The sequence below is a fragment of the Vidua chalybeata genome, chromosome 4 (assembly GCF_026979565.1).
Source record: "Vidua chalybeata isolate OUT-0048 chromosome 4, bVidCha1 merged haplotype, whole genome shotgun sequence".
Classification (NCBI taxonomy): domain Eukaryota; kingdom Metazoa; phylum Chordata; class Aves; order Passeriformes; family Viduidae; genus Vidua; species Vidua chalybeata.
The window spans coordinates 63,793,043-63,812,270 of NC_071533.1; the positions used below are offsets into that span (position 1 = coordinate 63,793,043).

The 19,228-nt window shown below is 37.5% G+C and overlaps 1 protein-coding gene across 10 annotated transcripts in view; it reads right to left on the reverse strand.

Moving 5' to 3' along the window:
• Window positions 1-38: 38 nt before the first annotated feature.
• ADD1 (adducin 1) overlaps window positions 39-19,228 on the reverse strand; it is a 62,532-nt gene continuing 43,342 nt past the window's right edge. For 2 of the 10 annotated variants that reach the window (XM_053941607.1, XM_053941608.1), the window contains exons 11-17: window positions 17,536-17,637; window positions 15,628-15,717; window positions 15,515-15,532; window positions 14,703-14,795; window positions 8,804-8,960; window positions 6,729-6,824; window positions 39-2,505 (exon numbers count right to left, since the gene is read on the reverse strand). In XM_053941607.1, coding sequence (XP_053797582.1) covers window positions 2,153-2,505; window positions 6,729-6,824; window positions 8,804-8,960; window positions 14,703-14,795; window positions 15,515-15,532; window positions 15,628-15,717; window positions 17,536-17,637 — 909 coding nt within the window. In that variant the 3' untranslated portion in view covers window positions 39-2,152. Of the gene's footprint in view, window positions 2,506-5,948; window positions 5,984-6,728; window positions 6,825-8,803; window positions 8,961-14,702; window positions 14,796-15,514; window positions 15,533-15,627; window positions 15,718-17,535; window positions 17,638-19,228 lie in introns of those variants that run through there. The other 8 variants (XM_053941611.1, XM_053941609.1, XM_053941615.1 and 5 more) reach the window with 4 other exon arrangements.

Here is a 19,228-nt window from a genome sequence, read left to right on the forward strand (position 1 = left end):
CTACAGAATAAAAGTGTACAAGTTTTGAAAGCAGAGCATGATTTTTTTTTTTCAAGAGTTTTATTTGTGAGTAGAACTTAATGATACAAGAAAGAAAGAAAAATACAGGACTTTATTCTGCCCCAAAGTGTGTAACCATACCATACATGACTACATTTCATATTGTAATACAAAGAACTAAAAGAACAAACTACAAAATTAGAAATTAAGAGTCATTGCATATGTGGTCAAGATAAATGGAGGGACTTCAGTAAAGAACTGAAACATACAGCAATTAGTCATTTAGTTACGACCCTGCAATAAAACACAATTTAGCAAAATAAGTGTTGTTTGCTTCCTAGTGTACAAGGACATACAATGTTAGAGCAGAAGCTGGAAGCCATTCGTGCCATGCAGTCCTGCCTGAGTGCTGCTGTCCAGGGGCTCCAGCCCAGTGCCTGCCTGCTCTGTCCCACACCGGCCCTGTCACCTTTCCCACGGTCCCAGTGGCCACCTCGAACCCTCTGCTCTCACTTGAACGCTGACAGCTCAATTCCAGCTGTTCCCCTTCGCTGCTCAAAACCAGCCCGAGGCATCGGCACCTCCCAGCCCGACACAGGCCTCGCTCTGCCCGCCCAGAGCTGCCTCCAGCCGCTCCACCCACCCGGCCCTCTGTGCTTTCTGCTGCATGAATGTAAGGCATTAGTTCTCTGCTGTTTTACCAATTGCAACATTTAATATTGTCCTAAAAGGTTACATCCATGTTCTGTTGTGTTACAGACACTTACTGTGAGTCAGCGTGTTGCCCTCACCCCCACGGGGTGTTGGGGTTTGCTGCTGTTAAATCCAAAATGCAAATTCTAGAAACCAGAACTGGTCACTGCCCCGCCGGCCCTGGGCCGGGGAACAGCACCTGCTTTCCAGAGAATTCCACAAGCTTGACCTGCCTGATCTTAAACTACTTTTATAATTAGTGATGGACACAAGCATGGCAATAACTGGGAAACAGTGAACTCAGTGGTGAGAGTGATTTGCCATGCTGCACATTAAACAAACATTTATAGCAAACGGTGAAAATACACCTTTAAGGTTACACTGTACTTGACTGCTGGCAACAACAACAAAAGGATTTAAAGAAATGCCAGCTTCTGCAAGTGAAAATATAATTACTATAAAACAAGGTGAAATACTCAGTGTAATGCATTTACATTTTTGTCAGTGAGAAGGAACAAACACAAAAGGCTGCACATGGGGTACATGCACAGCAAGGTTGCATGTGCAACAAAGGGATTTTTAAGAGGATGAAAAAACTGTGCTAAGGCCCAAAACACACCTGCCCATGCTCCACACCACCAGCTTTTACTTCAGTTACTTTTTAATCTTTTCTAACAGCCTAATCACCACATGACTCAGTGAGGCAAGAGCAAAGACAGATTTCCCTTAAACTGCAATTCACTAGAAAGAAAAAAAAGCAGCTAAGATTGGGCTCTTTGAACACACAACATGAGCGGAACACACCATGGACACTTCAGTCCTAGACATCAAAGACTGATTTCACCAGCCAGTTATTAAAAAAAACAAAGTGAAAAACACCTTCATTTTGTAACAACAGTGAGAAGGGAGAAAGAGAGGAGAAGCAATGGAGAGCCTCAAAGCTTGGCCAAACCACAACCTGTACTCACAAGCTTGCAGAAGTTTACATGTCAGTTCAAGAATTCACCCCCCTTGAGAGCACCACTGCAAAAGCATCCTCTCTAAAAGTCAAAATTCAAGAAATTTACTTTTGACTTGGAACAGAATATTGGAAAGAACACTTCTTGTGGTAAGCAACGGGTGTTTTATTTTTAATTGTGACTTTTTTATATTCTTTTGCAAAGCAGTGCAGGCTTTAAATTAAAAATAGTGAATCAATGCCTTCCACATGGAAGTCATTTACATTTGATTACAAATTAGGGATCAGATCTGTGGCAGCTGCTGAACACACAGGATTAGCACCTTTTTGGACATGAGTTTCTGGTTATAACCCTAAACAATCAAGCCATAACTTGAGGGGCTGGTTGGATTAATTGTGGCATTCATTTACATAGTAAGACAAAACACTCAGTACGATCTGGTACATTCTAGTGGTTAATGGAGTTTAAAATATGACAGTGTTTCTGCAGTGGTTTGGCCTTTAGGAGTCACTCTTCTTTTTGCTCTTCTTCAGGAAGGAAGGAGTGCGGAACTTCTTTTTCTTTTTTGACGGGGACTTCCCTGGAGATTCATCACTACCTGCATCAGCTGCTGTCCCCTCCTCAGCTGTTGGTGTTGCTGGCTCTTCAGTGGGTTGGGACTGGGGTTCTTTATTTTCCACTGCAGGTGGTTCCGTTTGGCTTTTGGGCACATCATGATCACATCTCCCTTCCTCCTTTCCTAAGGGAGGGAAGCTGAGTGCTTCCGAAGGCTCATCAGGGGTGAGATCTGGGAGGGTTTGCTTGAAGGTTGCAGCATCACTGTCATCTCTGTAGGTCTGGTCCTGCCGTGTCTCTGGTGGACGGACAGACAGTGACAGTCAGTTTACAAAAGTGTCCCTGGAGCAGGGCAAGCGAGGCAAGTGGATGGTGAGCGCGCTCTACAAGAAACTAATATGTTTACTTTGCATGAAAGCCTTTGTAATAGGGCTGTTCTCCAGCTTTGGGCACAGAAGAAATAAGATATTCCAAAGTTCTGCTTGTTTTTAAGCTTCTTCACACAGAACAGATAAAGCTGAATTGCATCAGCAAGAATGTAACTGTTCAGACCTCGCTCCTGTTTTACTCATGATAGTTGCAGACAACACAATATTTTAGTGCAACAAAGCAGGAATTAAACCTACAGTTTTCATTGGCATTGAGTAGAGTGTTTTGCAATTCCACACTTTTATTCTTATTTCTTTTGGAGAGATAAAACTAATTGCTGATTTGCAGTGATCTCATACATGCAAATCCATTAATTTCTAAATTGTTGGTTTTCCAATTTATAATCCCAATGAAGAGATTTTCATAATATTCTTCCATGAGATCTAACAAATATTGCTTCAAAACATCATTTCCTATCACAAAGGCTTCAGGTTTTTTTTGCAAGATATGGATTCCTATAAGTAAAATCCATGTTTATCAAATTAAATGAGCTCAGCAAGTTATGCAATACAGCTTGTTTTGTTTATTGTATGTGATGTCAACAGCCAAACTCACCCTGTAAAAGGGAACATCAAGAGTCCAGTGGTAGCTGTATGTCCAAAGGGGAACTGAACCACTCCTCCCTCAACTGCACCACTGTCCCCACTCACCGCTGTGCTTTGGGATGCTCTGTTTAAGGCTCCTCTTTGTGCATGGCTTCCACAAGGAGCACTTTGTGGGGCTCCCTGCAGTGCTGTCCGTGCACCGCAGCCGAGCTGTCCCGTTAGCTGTGCCACATCTATCCCACTGATGTTACATAAGGAGGGATTTAGAGCAAAATCCAGGCCATGCTCATTGTGAGGCACAAATGAAAGGCAACTATTTTTTCCTCCTTTCAAGATCTTGTTTGTTTTAATTTGAAAAGACTGAAGGCTTTCACAAGAATTTACAGAAAATACTTGATACTTTCACATTTTTACTATCAAAATTACAGTGTTCTTTTTACTTCTGCCAGATGGGATTAATAATTCTCTGATATATTTTAAAGGGCTCTGTTCTGTGAATACCTGCTAGGAAACAAACATGTTTTGCCTAGAGCACCATGAACTTCTAATAGGTTAAATAAACACCACACACTAGTATCCAGTGCAAAACACTCGGAATGCACAAGTTAGCAGTTTAAAAGTTATAATGCAGGCAGGATTTAAATCAGAGCAAAAAAGAGAAAGCAGTTATGTACAGTACAAGTTGCCTTCTGAAGCTGTAATTTAGCCTATGTATGGCAGACACACATTAATAAGAAACAGCAGTTACAGTTCTTCACTACCACTACCCTGCTTTTGGATTTGACTTTTCAGGAATTAACTGAAAACATTGCTGAGCTCTTCTCTCTGGGATCCAGTGGCAGGATGTGTGGGAATGGCTCAAAGCTGCACCAGAGGAGGTTCAGACTGGACTTTGGGAAGCGTTTCTTCTCTGAGAGGGTGGTCAGACATTGAAGTAGGCTTCCTATTTACTGAGAGCTGGTCAAGGCCCCAGGCCTGACGGTGTTCAAGAGGCATTAGGACAATTAGCTTTAACTTTTGGTCAGCCCTGAATTGGGTCAGGCAATTGGACTAGATGGTCACTGTAGGTTCCTTCCAAGTAAAAAATATTATATTCTATTCATTAGTTGGCCCAATTTTTAGAACAGGCACCATATTGGACTGTCAGGTTTATTTTATTTTTTTTTAATTAAGTTTAAAAGATAGTTTTGAAGTCTTAAAAAAGGGACTAGAGATTCTTCAAATTAAAGAATAGGAAGCTGCAGGCATTCAAACAGCATTTGCCAGCTGGCCTGAGCACTGAATAAATATAAATGGGTTTGCAACTCATTAACCCAGGATTGCCATCCTTCCCAGTTTGTCAAGTTCCCATCATCCTAAATAAATAGATTAACGTCATGCTGGAATCAAGCAAACATCTGTTTATCTAGTTTGCTAAGGGCAATATTTTACCAGAATTCAGAAGATTTACAAATTCCACATTCAATTAAGCCAGCACACAACATGTAAATGCCCTGCTACTCTACTGGATGGATTTTAGTAACATAACTAGAAAGCTTTAAAAATATCTTATATTTCTTGCTGCAAAACCTATTTACAGTTTAAGAATTCAGCAGCAGCTCAACAATTTAAAAGTTTTTTTTTTAAATAATCATGTTTATATCCATACTCTCCCTTTATATATATATATATATGTATAATACATACTGTGGCTTAAGAGTTTAAAGACTAACATCAATATTGGTGTGTGTTTATAATTCACATTATGAAAATAAATGCTTATGGGGTTTTGGTTTGGTTTTTTTTTTTTTCCCAACACAACAATGTGGACAAACATACAAACTAGGCTATAACTGAGTTAAAAAACACTTGACTGATTTCAGCTACACTTAAATGGAAAGAATGATGAATCGAAGTTGAGAAGAGGTTGTATACTGACAACATTGTCATTCATCAGAACCTCCCCCAACCAAAGCCATCCTAGTATGAACTTCCAGTTATTCTCTAAAATAAGCTTTGTATGTTTGTGCTGGAAAACTTATACAATGAGAAGAGTTTGTCAAACACATTTCCCTGTTTTAAAGAACTTTCAGGTTTTAGAACTTTACCAGTAACATCACAGGTGTCTACAATATAGTTTGACTTTCACACCTATGACAAACACACTGACTTTTGGATATAACAGGACATACAAACATCCTTATTCCTTTAAAGTATAATCCAAAGGAGCCCTGCAGAGCTAGCCAAAACAGCTGTAGAAGTTGCTGCCACCAAGTACTTGCTGTTATTCCTTGGCTGGAATTTGAATTCCCTACAGTTAACACAAAACTTAGGAGTAGTCCCATATCCATTTCCATGCAGAAGTCTACTGGATAAATTTAAATCCATGTCAGTGAATTTTGCTCTGGAATAGATTAGGAACTCTTCCGTTTTGTTACAAGGCCCAAGCTGTGTGGGCAGCAGCAAACTGTTGGGGCAGAAACTCCCAGAGCTGTTTCAGCTATATCTGCCAGGCAACTTCAGACTATTCCTTTTTAAACTGAGGAATCGGACACACAGATATGGAAACACAGAAGGTGACTTTCACAGTCTCTCTCAAAGGGGGAGTGTGCTTTAACACGAGAACTGCAACTGCCTGGAATTACATGGAATTGAGAACTAAAGAAATCAACATCTCAGAAAAAGCCTGCTTTTTTAAAAAAAGCAAAACAAAAAAAAAACTTTAGTAAACAAAGATGCAAGAGTGAAGCAAAGCACAAAAGCAGGTCAGAGTATGGAATGATACTTACTATGGTAACAGGTATTCTTTAGCATATCCATCTCCTGTTTGTAACGCAGCCACAAGAAGAAAAAAGCACAAGTAGAGAATCTATGCATTCATCACAGCCATTGTGTTACGTTAGAAGAATGGTTGCAACCATTCTTGTAGAAAACAGAATGAGATGAAGTAGTGAACGGCAGACTAACAGACAAGTGATATATCCAATGTACAAGGTAAAGGAAACAAGACAATAATTGGATTACACCTGATCAAGATTATAATTTTATCCTTTTTTTAGGGAATTATCAACTTTAGCAGCCCTGCTCTCATTTTAGTTAAAACTATGACATAAAGTGAGCAAATAAGCAAATTTAGATTCAAATTGAGTAGGAAAATTATTTACTGAGGTGTAATCCAAGTACAATAATGTTTAAGAAATGTGCAATCAGTGAAGAAGATTTACCAAAGCATCTAGATATGTGTCTGGTTCACCATCAGACACTATTTCATTTAGTAAGAGCAATTACCTCGCAGAAAATGTACAAAAAGGTAAATCAGTTGAGAAACACCAAGAGATGACAAGGCAATTCTGAAGAGATGGAAATTTGTCTTTATATTAATGCACACTTCTTTATTATTGTAAACGAAACTGTTAGACTCACAGTTCAGTGGAGTATCTCGTAGGTAGTACAACAATGAAATACAAGAGGTCATTTACTGTTATTAGCTCTAGTTCATGTACTCCCATGCGTCAGTCACTACGGATGCTGTTACTGGTTCCCCTGGCCCCCAGGGAGCAGAACGTACCTTCCTCTATTTTAATCGGCGTGCTGGGAGGAGTGCGAGCTGAACTGGGGTCAGGGGGGCTTTTCTCTTTCTGTGGCCTGCCATCTTCTGAAGGCTCTGCAGGTGCAGGCAAAGGGAAATTAAAAAGGCAAATAAAAGCTCTCTGAATGTAAGAAAACAAGTGTCCTTTTGTTCCATGCAAGAAAGATACCAATACATTTTTCTGAATCAAAATTCTTCCAGGATATTAAATAATACCAAAACAAGCAAAAGAAAATTAAGCGATAGTTTGATACTAACAAAACTGTTCAACAAAACTGTTCTGTGGCTCTCTTTGGAGGTGTTTTTTTTTCTTTAAGCAGGCATAAATAATGAAATCATTTATGACTTGGTTTATGCTGCTGTTATAAAGAAAATTTGTAAGGAAAAACCACAAGATATAAACAAATAGGGAGGAGGGGATATGCTACCAGGCCTACACAAAATAACACACTTTTGCTTGCTTTGTTTTGCTGAAATTTGGAGTAAACAAAATTGCATCCCGAAAGAAAAGAAGACTGCACAGATAATCAGAAAAACATGCAGTAATTATATGATTCCAAACAGATTTCACAGTGGTTTGAGTATTTGTTATTAGTAAGGAGGATCCCCTTTGCTTCCAGCTTTAAATAGCCCTAGATCCAAAGGAAAACATTAACAGAGTACATCATATATCGGGAACAACACTAAAGCATTGTTCCAACCAGTTCACCTACACAAATAAAGTGAAATCAGTGCCACAGATGAGAGTCAACTGACAGAATCTCCACATGGTGTAGATAAAGAGGTGGTTCCTTGGATTGCAAGCACAGCTGTACCATGTTAGTAATACCTGAGGCCTCAGCCAAAAGGTCAGGATCAGACCTTAATGCTTTGATCACTGCAGTATGAAATTCCTTATGGGAGGACTTCTGCCCATCTGGCTCTTCTCCATTTAGATGTGGGATGATTTGCTGCATGGTCTGACAAGAAACCCATGCAGCAGCAAACTGAATGTTATCTAAAGACTTAGACAGTGATGATACGTCACGATCCTGTAAAGTCTTCATATCTGTTCCTTGAAAGGTGTTTGATCTCCCTTTCAAATCCAGAGATTTTTTATCTGACGTGTTTTGCTCACTGATGGTCTGATTTCTAAGCACTGCACTCTGTTCCCCAGCTGGTGTCTGTCTCAGTAACAGAGTCTCTCCATATTTTGATACCTTATCTAAGAAGGATGTGGCATCATTACTGAGAGAATAAAGGTATGCAGTTAAACAGGCATGACAGCACAGCATCCCACCCCACCCCACTCAGTACTTCATAAACCAAACACAATGGTTCCTACATTGTGGTCCCGAAAAGCAACTGCAGGGAACACACACTGCAAAAGAAACAGCACTTTGGATTCTTGCATCACTCAAATTCAAAACCTCACAACAGATGACCATTCTAAGTATCATCCCTTAAAATTATTCAAAAGCAAAGCAGGAGAACCACTTCAGATGCAGCAATAGCCTCTTTTTATAGCACAAATCTATCATAATAATTGAAAAAGTCCATTTTGGTAGAAGTCCCCACAAGATGTCATATTTCCAAGCAATAATAATAATCAATGTTATTCTGTATCTTCTCCATTCAATGTATTTCTCAAATCCACAAATTTCAGTGACTTAAAAACCTGCAGTGTTGCTGCTATAAAGCACCACCTTTCCCTCACCTTAGCCTAAGATCTAGGGCCAAGGGAAACAAAGAATAAAACCAGTACCAAAACACCTTTTTGATGGAAGCTTTCAACTTCCTACCAGCAGGAGTAACTGGCCCTACTGCCCAGTTTGTCTATAAGGACAATTTTAGAGTGAGATCTAGGTATTTATACAGGACAAACTTAAAACATTTAGATCACACATTTTATCTCTAATATACTTCTCAAATTTTTAATTCACACTGGAAAAACTGAAACATACAAAAGCTGGGTAATTTATCCACAGCCTTTGCAGGTAACCCACCTTCCAATTACTAAGAAACTTGTTGGTACTACAGTCTATTGCAGAAAAAACACACACAGAGAAACCAACCTTCTGGTCCCTTCTGCTTTCTTTCTACTTCTTTGCGATATTCTTCCAGTTCTCGATCAGTGAGTTTATTGAAGGGATTTGGTCCTGTTGTGCTCACTATGACTTTTGGTTGATATTCTTTCTCAATTATTGCCTTTGATGCAGTCACCAGTTCTCCCTGGCAAAAGAAAATTAAGATACATCTGCAATCAAGCAGTAACTTGCAGAACCTTTAGAGGTATAGAAGCTACAAAGCAATCAAAACCAAAACAAAAACATAACCTGGAAAATGCTACTTTTTCCTCTTTTAGATTAAAAAAAAAATCTATTGCAGATTTTTTTTTTATCTGATTAACAGGAGGTTAATATAAAGGACAAAACAGGTCTCCACCAGGGAATATCCACCATTAAGCAGTAAATCAAACAGCAGCCAAACAGTCTGGCTGAATTATATTTGAAGTCACAAAAGTTTATCAAGTTTCTTTTTCTCACCACAAAAGAAACATGATACCAGGCCCACCTGCATGGCAGTCTGGGCACAGAATAGTCATAAAGGGTCAAGAACTCAGCTCATGGGTATTTTTGTTTCTGTTTTGTTTTGGGCTTTTATTATTATTATTATTATTTTGCTTTGGGTTTTTGTTTTGCTTTGTATTTTTTTGATAACAGAAAAGCTATTTCTTGCAGCTACTAGATTACACCTAACAGATGTTATAGTAAAAAGCCATCTTGTATATGTTCTGTATATACCAGATTAGCAGCTTATTATAAGCCATTTTAAAGTAATTAACTGTAATCAGGTACAAGTTAGCATATTTACATCTATAACCTATGTCATATAAGCCAGATAAAAAGTTATACAAATAAAAATATAACAAGCAATTCTAAGTACAGTAAGTTCCAGCGGACAAAAGCAGCTGCATCAGATTCTCTAATGTTAAAGCTTTTCCTTTTTCTTCTCTAATCCTATGGTAAAGGCTACAGCCACTGGATTTTCATTGTCTCATGTACAGAAAATGCTTGCCTGGAGATAGCTGCTCTATCTCTCAAATGACTTGTCTAAGCATTTGGTTTTTTCTGTTGGATATACAGAACTCTGACACTAGTTTCTTAACGGCTGGTGTGTGACCTGTGCCCCATGTCATGGTGACACCCAAACTCTTCATTATCAAGAAGAGGTATCTGAACTCCATTAGCCAATAGGTATGGGCTACTGATTGACCCAGGTCATCTCCATATTCAAATGTTGCCTGTAGCAATATTTAAAAGAAAGCATTAGAAAGCATAGTTCAAAAATATGCAGCACCTAAAGAGAGACAAACATTCCATCCCATGTCCACACTTCATGGACAAGCACAGGATGGCCACTGTAAAACTGATAATGCAAATAGACAGAATGCTGTTTTGGATGGCAAGAGCTGCTTTGGACAAGTTGTCAGCACCAAAGAGGTGACAGACAGGGATGTCTGGATGGAAGGAGGACAAGAGCAGTTTTGAAAGCCTGATGAGAGATCTCCAGAAATCTGGTCTAGAGCAATCCAAGGAAGTAAGATGGCTGTTAGAATCCATGCTGCTCTTCAGGAAGCAAACACCAGAGAACAAACAGCCTAACAATAAATCTCCACTGCAAGAAAGGAAAGTACCTGAAAGGAACTGCAGGAGAGAAACATCTCTAAAACATTACAGATCACTTCATAAAATAAGAGGAGAATTCATTCTAAATGCAGAATGTCAGTAGAATGTCAAAAGCCTTTTCTCAACTATATCCATGAAGCATTGATTTGACAGTAACAGCTTTTCTCAGAAGATAATGTATGAAAGGGTCAGAGAAACATCAACCTTTGTACAAATCCTAATTGTTTTGTAGAAAATTCAAAACTCCCCTAAAACTACAGGTCTCAGCTTTTAATGATGGCACAAAACTGATGCCCATGGAAATTTTATATTTCCCTTTCTGTCTTTGCCCACACTTCAAACTAAGTCCATAGTTTTATCTGAAACTCAGCATAAGCAGCAGGACCTTGTAAAGCATTGATCTCAGGCAGAGTTTCTAGAGTTTTCTGGGAACAAGACACACAGTAGCCATTAGTATCCCTGGAATTTCTAAGAATGTCTTTGAATTTTGCAAGTTATATCCAGAATCATTGGGTAAAACAGCTTCTAATGAAACAGAATTTTACCGAATGCCTGTTGATTTAATGGTGACAAATAACAAGACAGACAGTTTGCAGATGCCTGGTGCACTGGCATAATGTGTTCTCCTACTTAGGAGAGTACCTCTGTTAAATACTGGGAATGAAAGCAGCAAATCAAGCTTATCACATTTACTAGACTGAAAAAAATTAAACCAAAATCAAACCCTCACAAGAAACGCCCACAATCACTACAAACAGTATTTGTACTTGCTGAGTAGCTTTGACCCAAGAGAAGCAGCATTGAAAAGATCAGAGGCAACAGTGTTGGATCATAAAAGCAGAAAAATTATACAAGAGGTAAGAAAGGAAAACTTTTATTTTATTTTAACTTTTATTTAAAAAACTTTTTTTATCCAGTTTTATTCAGTATCAATAATACGGAAGCTGTTCAAAGGCCACAAATGAAAATGATACTGGTAGAGGGACTGAGCCTATGTGGGAAATAAATTATAGTAATATGTTAGTAAGTTCTGCAATATGGTTACTTTATACCAGTATGATTAGTCTAAACCATCATTACTTCTAAATCAAGAAGGAGATATGTTTTACTTCACAGAATAGGCCACAGAGCATCCTTCTAAGAATTCAAATAAAAATATACAACACAAAATGAAACATGGGACAGAAAGAAAAAAGACAGTACAGAACATATTTCCAATTGTTAAATGTGACACTAAAATAGACAAGACTTTGCAGAGCTATCAACCTGACCATGCCATTCAGAGATTCCTAAGAACATTGAGAAAAACCGAACAAGAGGACTGGTCTGGAGTTACTTCCAGTATTAAAGAGCCTGTAGAGAGGGAATAAATTCCCATAGACTCACACTGTTTCAACATAAGATGACATGAAAAAAATTAATGTTCTAGTGATCCCATTAGGATTAGGCTGATCCTAGTATTACTTTGATGATGATTCCAGAAGTATTTAGATGACTATTTGAAATTTGATCACATGTGTATGCACTCAAATATCAACAGCATTTTCTCCACTGTAAGAAACACTGGATAGATTATATTAATGAAGAGAATGCATTTTCACTCTATAAGGGCATACACTTCCACAGACACAAAGTCATTTATGGCTAATGATATGCAATATACCTTCATATTAAACATGGACCTCATACTTCCTACATGAAAATTTAGATAATCAAGTAATTTTGTAACTTCTAGACCAAACCTGGCTTTTAGAGAAAAATTCAAACCTGACCATTATTTAACAGGCAAGCACTTCACCTTGTTCTCAGGGATAAATATGACCAAAACTGGCTCTTTATATATGCCAATTCTTCTTTCCATCAGACAGGAGGTTCATAATAAGGGTCTAAGTTAACAATTGCTCCTAACACAATCTAACATTAATGCAGTGCCTTTATCCAAAACACCAAGATTCCCGAGGTATTGTTCATGTAGAAGTCACCGCTCAAACCTAGTGCCACCTCTGGGGCAGCACTGAGAGGGTCTGGATTAAGAACAAAGCCACAGAATTTCCATTCTAAAGGAAGAGACCCAAAATGGGTGAATCCCCTTCTGTTTAAAATTACTGAAAATTCATGAGAATTTATTTTCTTATGAGACTGCAGAATGGTTGTTGGTAAGAATAACCAACATTCCCTGTCAATCAGCCAAGACTGCAGCAGAAGCTTGGTTAACCAAGTCAGACCAGGAATAAAATTATATGATGCACAAGGAGGTTGTATTGCAACATGGCCAGGACTTCTCAGAACATGGATAAAGCAAGCAAAGAGGCAAGATGGAATGAGTATTCACTGCTGCAACCATAGGCACAGGAGCTCAAAGCAGTACATGCATGCTGTACACAAGGAGACATTTCTTCATCCAAAATAGTGTGCATTAGTATTTGTTATAAATCTCAACATTATTTGAAAATATAATAGATTGTGTTACTGCAATTACATAAAACTTCTTACATGAACTGTCATTGAGCGTCAAAGAATTTGTCAACTGAGAACTTCTAATTGTCTGGTATCTAAAAGTCCCTAAGTCAGTGATGTACAGGATTCTTCAATTTTATTGAAATTTTCAGGTGAGGTTTCATAAGGTAGGGCATTTTCAGGTGTGGGCATCATAAGATTGCTTACACTTCCTTTGTTCCACAAAACACAATTGTTTTATGGCAGAATCTTTCAAGGAAATTTCTCTGGTAGTTGTCTTTTGTTGCTGTTATTTTTGGGTTCATTGGATTTTCTGGTTTGGGTGACATTTTTTTAGGAGGTTGTTTGGTTTGGGGTTTTTTTGTTTGTTTTGGTTTTGTTTCTTGGGTTATTTTTTTTCCCCCCAAACAGGAAATTATTAAGCATTTGGGTTACAATCCATGTTAAAATAATAAAGATTATGAAATAGGACACTTCTATTTCATAATTACTCTTGTAATTTACATTGTGATCTAATTTTACACACTATTTCAGGCAGAAAGCATTTTCATGACACCACAAAAAATGGAAACAATTTGGACATCTAAACCCTAACAGGATACTACTAGACAAAATCACAATCAACAGACCATTTCTTGGTTCTCTGCCATCTGTGAAAATGCATGTAAACTATCTAACTACTTTTAGAAAAAAGCTATGTCATTGTTTGAACATAATACTTGAAATATATCACTGTTGAAAAAGACCTGTGTTATGATAATTATCATAAAAGTAATTTTTCACTTTGAAGGTATTATTAAGTGGAAAATAAAAGTCATGCACTGCCTGAAAGAATTTGGCTTTATTTTACTTTTTGTCTTCAACCCAGAAATAGTGTTTTATTATTATTCCTTTCAGAATATGGACAAAACAAACTGCAACGTGAAAAATATGACCATCATATTCTTAGTAAGATTCAAGTATCTATAACACAAACTGGCTCATTACACTTTAGAAAGAGTTATAAAACCACAGGGTTTCCAACAATGCTGTAATTCAAAGTATTCTGTACTTTTTTCATGAAAAAGCTATTTTGATAATGAGGCGTTTAGGCACGACCTAAAACCAAGATTTAAGAATCTTTTAGGTAAAACACTGGAGCAGAGGAGGCACTGATGCTTATTTACACACTGTGCTTCCACACTAGATGTGCTCTAAGAAATGTTATTTGCAGTGTACAGCTGCTCCATTCAGCCAGCCCCAAGGACTGCCCACCACAACATGCCCACACTTCTTGAACTTACTCTGTATTTAATGAACATCATGCAAGCACAAACATGACTACAAGTGTGAAAGACAATTGATTTTGCACCTGTAGGGCATTACTTAGCAACTCTTGTATCTAACTGCAGGAAGTATGAAGGAAGCCAGCTGTCCAGTGCTCTGGGATCAAGAGTTGACAGTGTTTGTCACATAACACACAGAGTATCCTCAGAATTACACTGATGTAATCAGGCTGAGATTAAGCTAATTCTAAATTGATCTCAAATTAGAATAATTCAAGACTAACAGCATGCATAAAGAAATCCTCTATATGCAGGACCTGATCAGCACCTTAACATCAAAAGTGTTTCCTCACCAGCTTCTACAGACAACGATCAAGACCCTTAAGACACTCTTAACAGAGTAAAGTAACTGTTTGCATCATCGCATATACAAAATTTGAAGATCCATCTATTTTTTAAAATTTTCTAGCCAAATCATTTCTTACAGAGGAAAAAGGTCAGGGTAAGGAGAGGTTAAATGAAGGGTGAACAACAGTATTTAGAGCAGTATGACAGGGCAGTACCTTTCTAACAGACAGAGATTTAGCGGGACTAAAGGCCTGCTCTGTGAGATCGAGCCCTTCAATAGATTCCGTACAGTCTGAGAGGGGAGCATCCTGCAACAGTAAATTGAGTAAACAGAGCAAACCGAGCCCGGGCTTTACAACATCAACCGAAAGCATTGTGATGCTTGCTAAAAACATGCAAAGAAACAGAAACTGGTAGATGAAATTGCATATGACAGTGAATTGACATGCACACAATATGACACCCAACATAAATAATGCTGTGGTCATGATAAGACTTGCCAATCTTTAAAAAGTATTATCAGAAAATACTTATCTGGGGCAGCTGAAAGTACTTGGATATAAAAAGCTTTATTCGGCTATACAGTATAACTGTACAGCTCTAATTCTTACTTTACTTGAAGCTATGATTTATAGTCTTTTGTATATCCACATATACTGCTTTTAAGTTTCATTGCTGTAATAGCATTTTTCCCAAACTGCTCTTCAAATAAAATATTATGAAGCATGAAATCTCGTATTTAACATGAAACACTACTGCCCCACAGTGAGCCTGGTGTGCCCAGTATTAATCCTTCAAGATACATAAACTCAGAAATCAAAGAAACAAAAAGCTGTCACAAAGCTCAACTAGTTTTGAACAAGAATCTAACCCATATAAATAAGGCTTCTGAATTTCATGCATTACATTCAGCAAAAAAAACCAAGAAGCATCCTCCACAGACATGCTTGGGCTACATGGCTGCAGCCTCTAAATTTCTGACCCTGAGCACTCTTGCAAAGACAATGGTGTTACCTCTAAGACTTACCTTATAAACAGTTACTCTCTGCCAATTAAAGAATAATTTCATAGTGATATATTAGGTGAAAGCAGAAGACAGTCTAGATTAAGCTAATAGTTTCAGGAATTGAATACTCTCACCTGTACAAGGCTCCTGTCCACAACTACCCCAGAAAGAACCTGTGACTGAGGGCCTGCTGTTTTAATATCCTGCAAATTTTGTTCTCGGATCTGTAAAGGAAAGCAGCAGAATGAACAACAATCACATGAACAACAGAGAAAAGTTGATCATATTTTTGTGTTCGAAAAAGGGGTGAGTGAATCTGCCAACAGGCAACAACCAGTGCTAACTGCTGTAGCCACAGGGCTGTCAAATGAAGCTGAGCTTATAAGCACCACTTGAATGTAAATGTTCAGGTTCCTGGCTGTTTCCTGACATTTCTCAAAATTTAGTCTTTAAGTACCACAGAAGGTGCTGTCCTTTGCTTTTCAGTACTAGGTCATGGTAAAACAGGTAACAGATAACTCCAGTTTGTGAAAAGTCAATAGAAGTATTACCTCTGTGTTTTTCTGTCTATTCTACCTGACCAGTCAATTGCAGATTCCTGTCATTAGCCATTAGTTAGTGATATGGCACCACGATTTCATCTTCATATAGAACTTACTGTAAAACACTGCACAACTTTCCATTTTTGCATCTAGTCAGGACAATATCCTCAAAAGGACATATAATAATTTCTCTGTGGATAAACTGACATTCTGGAGTTCTCTAGAACACCCTTTTGCTGCATCCTAAATACCTCCCAGTTATTTCAATACAAAAGATGGGGACAGAAATCAGAGCTCTAAACCGAGGTATTGTCTATTTAAATTAGATATCCTTCAGTGGTAAAGAATTCATAACAACTGACTCAAAATTTATTTCTAAAATATTCTAGTTCTTGTTCCAAGATAAATGAAGAAAAGCACACATCTTAAAAGACCTCTACAACTAAAAAGGACATTGACTTTATAAAAAATATATGCATACAAATACACAAACAATAAGTATTATTAATACTTGGTATCTCAGAAAGCACAAGGCTCCCCCATCTTTTTCACTTGTTTCTAATTTACTACCCTTCTCATCACTGAGAAAGTATAAAATTTGAAGACTTATTCTCTTAGTCACCTCATTCAAGTTTTTAATAAAGCAAGATTTGTGTTTGAAACACAAAAACTGCTTGGAAATTTCACAGTAATTCTCATTTCAGGTGGTTATTATTTTACAGTGCCAAGCATAAGTTCTGTCAGCCATATACAAATTGTTTTAGACTCCTGCTAGTATCCCTGCACACAGCCTTTCTTTGACAGAATGTTAATTCCCATGTACCATAAGGCTATCAGTTAGAGGTATCAAAACAATCCAGAACAAGTTTAATATTAACAGGATACCAGGGCATAATTTATACTGTAAAAGAAATAAAGTGGAAAAAAACCCAATCCATTCAGTGCTTTCCTATTGGTAGATTGGACAAGAAGATCTGAAATTCAAAACCAGGAAAATTAACTGCAAGCTCACTTCAAAAATATTAACTTCGAGTTCCAAAGACAAAAAAAAGAGTCTGCAACAATCACAGCATATATACAGTACACTGAAATATGGAGCGAGATCTATAGACTACTTTGTCTAGGCCACAAAATTCCAACAGGTATTACCAAAACAGGAAAACAGGTCACTAATGTAAAACTATGATCTCAGGGTACAGAATTACTACCATAAACTCAGGACTGGCTGTCTCAGAGGTACCCAGCAACTGGTCTAAGAAAAATTAGTCTTAGAAAAACATCTTCATATAGTGAACAGAAATACCAACTTTTTTCCAAGAGGAGTTCAGGACACTTAAGAATTGTTTCATTATTTAGTTATAAAGGGAAAGGACAACACCAGAACTTGTGTTATTGAGCCTCCAAAATGTCATTCTAGCAAAGTAAGTTACTTCATTACAAGTAGACAACTGAATTGTGGTGATGACCAAAAAAAGAAGTTATTTTACTGCTATTACAAACCTTGTTCCTCATTTCTTGGACCTCCTTTGGATTGGTGTTCAATGGAACAAACAGATTAGGGACAGCAGAGGTGGCAGTTCTATGTCCATCCTCTTTAGTCCACTGTAACATCAAGAACAGTTGCAGAGTCAGAACTGCTGTAATGGCTACAGACACTCAGAGCAGCAAAGTCACATCACAGTTGATCATGCATCATACAGAATAGAGAACTGAACCAATGATTGCATTCTTCTATTCATTCCTAGGACTAAGTTGCTTTCTTCTTCAGTAATATAAACTATACCTTCAGATACATTTCTAGAGATCAGAACCATTCAAGTCAGGTTAGTAACAACAACTAGAGAGCCAGTTAACTTGCAAGTAACTTTCACCCAAAACAATGCCATTCCTATGTGCAGTTCAGAGATTATGAGGACTGAGGGGTTTTTAAGCTGGTTTTCTGTGCACTTGACCACACTGACAGCTGCAGTGTTTTGTGTTTCTAAAAACCACCTACTTCTCACTTTATGAATAGATATATTAAGACAGGAGTAGGAAAATGCCAATATAAGTACTTATTTTTAAGGCCATTTTCAATAAGAAATTTCTCAATGAGTTCATACTTGTTTAAAAAGGACACTATTCCTTACCCAAACAGAAGTACAGTAAGATCTAAGGCATGAGCTTTAAGACTCTGTTACTGCCATTTTCATTTTCTGCACTGGGTGTTTTTACAAAATAATGAGAAAGACAGAGAGATCATTGATTCAATCCTCTGGTAACAAACATCAAAGCGAACTTAAAGCATAAGATGACAGAAGTATGAAAAGCAATGTGATGTCACTATCCAGGTTTAGTGAATGATTCTGTACTGTGAAGCAGGAGTGGGCATCACCAAAGTTTTGCATTAAAATAAGCTACTTCAGCAAAATGATGTTACCAGAATTAGTTTCTGCACAAACAAAGAGCTGTACCAGCACAGCAACCTAAAGGAACGGTTTGGTGATGTCAAATATTTTATAACTCATAGCTCAGAAGGTTACAAAAATATCCCAAACACAAGCTTTAAGCGCTTCATGGGTTCTTCATATATGGTTGCTTTATTTGATCTGTGCATTTAGTATGGAGTCCTGTTTAATTTGACACACAACTAACTCTTTATCTTGATATATTTACTTAGTACAATGTCCTAATTTCCAATCTCTATTGCATAGAAAATGCACCGAACAGTAAAGCAAACCTGTTTATAGAGCAAATGCTATGCATTTTTTCCTGAGTAACTTCAAGAAACAATAAGATAGCCAGAAATTGTCAGACTTCAGAAAGCAACAGAATTTTAAAATGTTTTGCAACTGTAAAGTAAAAAATGGAATGAACATGGAGCTGCGAAATACTCACTGATGATTATCTTCTCAGATAAAAACTACTCCAGCTTTTTATTAAAGATAGTTTTTAGTCAAAACATTTATATATAAACAACCTCAATATAACAAGCCACTTTTTCTATAGGTTAATAGCAAGCATTAAAAAATTTAAATACACGAACCTTTTATACTGTATGAAATTATCTATTGCTTCAGTATATCATTAAACGAAGAATTTTGCTTCAGCCTTTCATTGATAATTTCAAATATTAAATACTACCTACTTTGTGAGCTGAGGGTGAAAAGCACAAACTGGCCCAAACATATACATAGCTTGAAGCTATGTTAAA